Source organism: Raphanus sativus, chromosome 8 (genome assembly GCF_000801105.2).
Source record: "Raphanus sativus cultivar WK10039 chromosome 8, ASM80110v3, whole genome shotgun sequence".
Classification (NCBI taxonomy): Eukaryota; Viridiplantae; Streptophyta; class Magnoliopsida; order Brassicales; family Brassicaceae; genus Raphanus; species Raphanus sativus.
In genome coordinates, this window is record NC_079518.1 from 11,728,709 (window position 1) to 11,736,330 (window position 7,622).

The window sequence follows — 7,622 nt, forward strand, 5'->3', positions numbered from 1 at the left end:
CAAGCAACATAACCCACAAATTACTAAATGGATCACAATTTTGCAATAAATTGTTATTTGTTAATAAGATATCTTCAATAGTGATTAGTTCTATCTCCAATGAATCCAATTTCGGAAGAAAATTAGAATCAATAAAGAAAACACCTAAAACAAGTCAGTTGATTTTGGGAATTCTGGTTGCTCCACTCGAAATTGCCACTTCGTTTAATACCTTACATATCAATCAATGAAATTAGAACAAGGTTGTATTCTAAAATAAACCTCGAATCTGAGATCGTCGAACAGAATGTTAACCATATCACAAAGTGATAGTACATTGTCATGTAGAAAACGACTAGTGACTTGAAGTGAAGCCACCTATGAGACCTAACCACAAGAAGAGGGTTTGGCTGCAGAATAAGTGGCAAAATTAAAGCTCCAGAAAACTACTACAAATACCCACAGCCTCACTACACTTCAATCCACCAAATTACGTACAATTTCCTCTTTGTGAGGACAAATATCGTTTAAGAACAAAATGGCCCCAAAAGGTGTAACAAACATTATAGCTTTTGTCTTTGCACTGAGCAGTATCCTCTTCATCGGCCAAACCAATGCCCAAGGCCGGCCTAATCCCCGGTGGCCTCCACCTCCGCCATCATTGGTGTGTCCACCATGTATTTGTCCAATATTATCACCACCTCCACCTCCACCTCCACCAAACACCCCACCGCCAACCCCTCAGACTTCACCAATAATACCAGTGGCTTCCCCACCGCAGATACCACCTAGCAACCTACCGCCAACGTTTCCACCAAACAATCCATCACCAACCACACCACCACAGACTCCACCAATACTTCCAACCACACCACCGGAGACTCCTCTAATCCCACCACCGCAGACTCCAGTAAGTCCTCCAATTACACCATCGCAAACTTCACCCCAAACATCTCCAACAATATCACCCCAGCTTCCTCCATCAAACATCACGCCAACGCCTACGGAGGTTCTACCAGTGCGTCCTTCCGTTCCACCATCACAAACTCCGCCAGTGCATTCTCCAATTATTTCACCTGAACCTCCATTCATCTTACCACCACAGCTTCCATCAGTGCCTCTTCCAATTACACCATCAGAAACTCCATCAACCATATCACCACAGAGTCCACCCCAAACTCCGCCAACCACACCACCACAAACTCCACCAGCACCTCCTCCAAACACACCACGACCTTCTCCTCCTGTAAATTTCCAACCACCACCGCCCCCACCGCAGACGCCTCCGTCTCCTCCCCCAAACTCCCAACCACCACCAGTGCCTTATCCAATTTTTTCACCTGAAACTCCACCAGTCTTACCACCACAGATTCCCTCAGTGCCTCTTCCAATTACACCATCACAAGCTCCACCAACCACACCACCACAGACGCCGCCACAAAGTCCACCTCAAACTCCGCCAACCACACCACCACAGACTCCACCAGTGAGCCCTCCAAATACACCACCACTTCCTTCTCCTCCTCTAAATTTCCAACCACCACCGCCCCCACCACAGACTCCTCCACCTCCTCCCCCAAACTCCCAGCCACCACCACCACCAGCTTGTCCCAGAAATGCCACTCAATTAAGGGCATGTTCAAATACCATAAGACGTTTTGGTAACTTCCTAGACTTTGGAAGGGCACAACCATGCTGCTCTCTCATCCGAGATCTATCTGATGATCAAGTAGCTGCTTGCCTATGTGGTTTGGCGCAACCACAAAGTCAAATATATTACCCTCCATCTCGCAATATTTTTATCATTTGTAGGGCTTGTGGTCGCCCGATGCCTCGAGGTTTCATGTGCCCATAATCGTTACTATATGTACGTTTATAAAATTACCTATATACTTTAACGTACTCACTACTTAAACCACAACTAAAGATTTGCGGCCTTTTTTTTTATATCAATACTAATGTAATAAAACATCAATAAATTCTCTTTTACATATGTTGTTTGTTGTTCTGTTTCTGATCACATTATCTAAGCTATTGAAATTTATAAAAGCATGCAGTATATACATGTATGAATATGGTTAGTAATACAATCACTAATAAAAACTATTTTAAGACCTAGTCTTATAGATATTGATCTAGTTAAGAACTTATCCGAAATAATTTAAGCATTAAAATGAATAATCTTTACAGAATGCAAATACCTTATATGATTCTAAACAAACACAAATATTCGTAAAAAATATTAATATACACTAATGAAATAGAGCACCCGATATTTTTTCAATCCTTTTCATTTTTTTTTAAGTTTCAGCTAGTAGTACAATATATTCCAAATCTTTGTAGTATCCAAAATGATTGAACAGATTCTACCGAAGTTTTAAAATATATCTTTGAAACTGAAACATACGCTACAACCAAAGAGCTGAACAACAAAAAACCTACGGAAAAAGAAATTCTTGCCATACTATCTTTGGCACAACCACACTATTTTCGTTCATAGCAAGTGTTTTTTTTTATATAAGTTGCTCCCATGTAAAGATTCTGGAGAAACCTGAATGGTAGGAACTAGATGTGACCCAAGAGTAATATCTGGTCCGTGGAGAGGACATGGTAGAGACGCTCGAGAAGAATATCACATGAAGGATTTGAAGATGCTGGAAGAAAGCTCACTGAGAACGGACCCTCTAGCTCGAGGAAATTCCTAGTAGCTGAGTACCCTCATTTCCCGTAAAATTCAAAGGCGGAGTTAAGTCTGCCAATGATCAAACGAAAATCTCCCAAGAGAAGTATCTTCTAAATCGAATAGGTATAAAAATAGTGTAGATCGATAATTAAAACAATGATATAATTATATGAAAAGAGAAACTCATTTTTAAATTTAAAATCGACAATCATATCGTTCCAACATTTTAATAACGAAAAAAACAGTCAAAAATATATTTGCGGCACTCAAAATTATATAGCAACAATAAACACCAATATACAGTACTACAATAAACAGATGAAGTTTTTTATTATAATTTAAGTAAGAGATGTTTTTGTCTAAAAATGAAAAGTAAAAAAAAAACTAGCAATTCAAATGAACATCATCTATATTATCAAAAGAGAAGTACCATTTAAAATTCCGGCACAGTTTTTCAACTTATTTACATTTCTATGCCACTGATAATTTAATTACACTTCTATTTTAATGATTTGTATTTTCCACTTAATGTATTTTCTAAATTAAATTTGAATTAAATACACTTCATTCACTTTTCCACTAAATCAATATCAAAATTATTTATTTTTATCAGCTTCAAAAAAATATATTCATTTTTATTGTACAAACAATTCATGAAAGTTATAATTTCAACTCTTCATTTAACGAATCTAAATGAAAAAGTATTACCAAATTCAAACCAAAACTGGTTAAATATCCAAATAAATTTACAAATATGGTATCTAAAGAATCAGAACCAAGCCTGATCCGAACGAAAATATTTCGGGTATGCACATATATTTGAATATGTTAGCTATTTTTAAAGTTAACATTCAACATATAAGCTATTTTAAAATTGTCTAAAATATTTGAAAATATAAAAATAGTCAAAATAAACATCTAAAGTAAATAAACAGTAATCAAAACACTAAAAATACTTAAAATATATATTTATTCTCAATCCAAATATTCAAGTTAAACATTTTTTTAATTTAGGTATTTTATTTTACATTACTCAAATTTATATATTATATTATTTTATTTTTAGACTCTGAGAATTTAAAAGTATATATGAGTTTTGAAAATTTAAAAGGGTTATCTAAACCTGAAATGAACCCGCAAAGATCTAAATCAAACTGAAATAAAAATTTATAAATACCCGAATGAAACTGAAATTTTAAAACTCGAAAATCTCAAATCCAAATAGATTTTAACTAAATCCAAGTGCGTACCCAACTATCCACCCCTAACTTAGTCAATGTAAAATGGTCAAATATTAAAAATACATTTAAAACAGAAATTAATATATGTGCAGTCGCACGGATCAATAATACCTATAGTATAGTTTTAAAGAACAAGCGGCGTTTTTCCTACAAAATCTATCTAGTTAATGCTAAGCCGAATAAGTAAACTCATATAGTTTTCTTTTTGTTCAAGTAAACTCATATAGTTTTTATTCTATAACTAGCATTTAAACATGTACCTAGGTGAGATAGTACCTATTAATTGGTGTCAAGTGGATGTACTCCAAAGAACGTAGTATACGTAAGTGCCGCCAGCTTTAAGATGGAAGATGGGTTTTGTTTTGGCAACAGAGAAGATGCTTTACTATAAATAGTTCCAAGACAAATGTTTTTTGAAGAAATCTCGTATACGTAGAAAAAATTCGGATCCTAAATTGCTAACTAGCTACAAGGTATCGATTGTCAAGTTTTGTAATATATCTTATACATTTTTATCATTTCCGAAGGGATATTGTACACTTTTTTTTTGTGCAACAGATACTGTAAACTTATCTCTTTCGATTGGTTGTAATTAGGTCTCAAAATTCAGAATTTCAATCGGGTTTCGGTTTTATCCAGTCGGATTTTTGTTTGTTGGGTTTATCAAAATTAGTCCTATTCAGATTATTTGAAAGTTCAGTTCGGGACCGGTTCGGATTCTATTAAATTCGGGTCGGGATTAGTAAATCTTCAAAGAATCGATATAATCCAATGTACTTTTGGGTTCGGTTCGTAATCGGTTTTTCGATTTTAATATACCTGATTTGAACATATTTTGTAACAAAAAATAAGTAAAATTGGTTCTTCTGGTTTAAAATACATGCTTTAACTTTTTGCCAAAAATAATAATAAAGGAACATCAACCGTGAACATTCAAAATCAAACGAAAGGAAAAAATATTTATTAATAAAAAAGAAACCAAATAAATCAAAGTATAAAACGAATATCAAATTCTTATGAAATGAGAAATATTGTTTAATGAAAACAAAATGTAAATCTAAATATTTCAAGATTCAACAGCTACCTTCAACCATCAACATTCATTAATAGAACTACCAACATTTATATAATAGATAAGTATATTAGATGTTCAATATATACATACTAGGAGTTGAGATCATGTTTGATATAAGATCTTTTTCGGGTTTGAATATTTCAGATTATATCGGATATCCATTTAGATTCGTGTTTGGTTCAGATAATATCTATAATTCGAAATACTATAAAACAAGATTCATTTGGTATTTATGTCGGGTTCGAATCCGTTCTAATTCATTTATATCGGATCGAATTTGGTTCGGAATTTTGAATTCAATTTATTTGACCAGCCCTAATTGTAATCTTCGCATATTGGGCCTCAACGGCCTATATATACACTTAAAATCCGAAACCATTATTAACATGTCTAATAGGTCCCCCAACCCAAGATTATTTTTGATTTAAAGAATCTCAAAAGCATTATCAGAATGAAGAGAAAGAAAACTGATATTTGATAAAAACAAGTATTATTTCTAGTAAACAAATTGGGAAATTCATTGTCATTGCTGAGGGTTTAAACCTCCAAATTTTAAATTTCTTTAATAAATCTTTAAATTAATAATATTCTTAACACAAACTATGAAAGTGGCGCACATATTTTCTTTGTTATTATAGTGGACATAGTTAAAATTATCATTGACGTGATATTTAACTCCATTAGTTTTACTTAAATATATATTTTATTAATATTAATTATTATTTTTATCAAAACATAGTTTAATTTATTTATAGATAAATTAATTTAAAATCTCTAGCCGGTTTATTATGTAAAGCAGTCGTAAAAATCCAAAAAAAAAATAATAACAAATTTTAGAAACTTGTATATGTTAGAAATGATAAAAAATAATAATATTCTTAATATTTTAATATTCTAATCCATATTTACATGTTCTAATACGTGGTGCTTTTCAGTTTTTTATTTTATTTTTATTTGCAAAGCTTTCTAAAGTTTATAAGATAACTGTTTTAATTCATTTTGATTTGTAAATGTAAAATAATTTTAGGCTGATATATTTTTCGTATATGAATTTTTTAATATAATAAATTTTGTTTGTTCATACTTGAGGAAACAATATAATATTTGATTTATCAAAAAGACAAATATAATAAAGTATGTGTTTAAATAAAACAGACGAAGTTAATCTTCACGCCAGTGTTTATAATTTTGTCTACCAAAAAATAATAATAAAGAAACACCTAAATCACTCTTCTTATTTTCGTAGATTATTTTCACTTTAAACTTTCAAACTTTAAATTTTTATAATAAATCTTTAAAACATAGTTTTAAAGTATTTGTTTAAATAAAACAAACGAAGTTAATCTTCACAGTTGGTGTTTATAATTATGTCCACCATAATAAGAATAAAATACCTAAGTCACTCTTCTTGTTTCTGTATATTATTATGAAAATTTAAATCTTGGAAAATTATTATGGGAATTTTTTTTTATGGTTTAAAGTAGAAGTCATAACCATTTTGTAGGTTTTTAATGAGATTTTCTCTAAATAAATTTGTAAAAGTCAATTAGTTAAGATTCATTTTAATTATTCATTATGATTAAAAAAATAATATAATTTTTACTATGGAACAAAGAAAACCAGCATAAAAGAAATTCAGTATAATAAAAGACTAAATGTTTTTTTCACAAACAAATGATATTATCAATTATAAATTATTAAGTAACTAGATTTCTTAATTTATAATACAGAAATTGGTGGGATTGTCCCTAAACCAAACCATAATTAGCGATTTACCCTTAGTTTTCAAGATCCAAAAACTGGACCATTTTACACTTATATCATTCTCTCTCTCTTCTCTTCTCTATCTTCTAATCTCTTTATCTCTCACACATATCATATTTATGCTTTCATTTTTTCACCATAAATCTCTATTTTTTACTCTGATTCTTTTGACACCTATATTGCTAATGTTATTATCTCATACTAATTCTTTTATTTCAAATTTCATATCTTGAAATATACATTCTTTTATTTAGATTTTATGTAAGTTACCAGCTATTTCATTGTTTACCCGTTATTATTATATTTTAATAAATTTGTAACAGATACATAGAGTGTTAGTTGTTACAAATAAGTTTACGGCTATTTGATAGATAATTGATTAACGGTTAATATATGTATTTTTATGATACTAGCATTGTTAACATGCTAACCTGTTTGTTAGCGATTTGTTTAACACGTTAATAAATAGATGTAACCCGATAACAAAATTTGTAGCATGTTAAAATTTTGTTAATTTGCTAACAATTTTTATATCATGTTAAAAATATGTTAACTCGCTAACAAATTTTGTATAACGAAGTAAGGATAATTTTGTCCATTCAAGTCACAAAAGTCATCATATTTTGCCTTTATGTAACATCATAGGTATTTCTCTAATTTGGACCTCCGTTGGGGTATATCACACATTCACTCTTTATAATAAAATTAGAAGTAGATTTTAACCCGCCCTTAAAAGGACGGATATATTTTTCTGTTTTATATTTTAAAAAATAAATTTGTATTTGTGTTTTTAATTATATTTGTATTTTTGTCTGTATAATATTTTTTAAAATGATTAATAAGAAGTTTTAATAATTATATTAAAATAGTTCGACTACGC

General features: G+C 30.9%; 1 protein-coding gene across 1 annotated transcript; it reads right to left on the bottom strand.

The window, feature by feature from the left end:
- Positions 1-204: 204 nt before the first annotated feature.
- Positions 205-1,616, bottom strand: LOC130498976 (glycine-rich cell wall structural protein-like). The gene is made up of 5 exons (XM_056992845.1): positions 1,377-1,616; positions 741-1,281; positions 478-692; positions 295-389; positions 205-211 (listed from the first exon to the last, which is right to left on the bottom strand). Exons 1-5 carry the CDS (start codon positions 1,614-1,616, stop codon positions 205-207), a joined length of 1,098 nt encoding a protein of 365 aa, XP_056848825.1.
- Between the last annotated feature and the right edge of the window lie 6,006 nt (positions 1,617-7,622).

Excerpts from the sequence above, each read along its gene's own strand:
- LOC130498976 (XM_056992845.1), bottom strand. The coding sequence starts at position 1,616 with ATGCCCTTAATTGAGTGGCATTTCTGGGACAAGCTGGTGGTGGTGGTG. Across the intron at positions 1,282-1,376 it reads GGTTGGTGGAGCTTGTGATG|TTTGGGGGAGGAGACGGAGG; the intron begins GTGTAATTGGAA and ends GGTGGTTGGGAG. Across the intron at positions 390-477 it reads GTCCTCACAAAGAGGAAATT|CCAAACCCTCTTCTTGTGGT; the intron begins GTACGTAATTTG and ends CTTATTCTGCAG.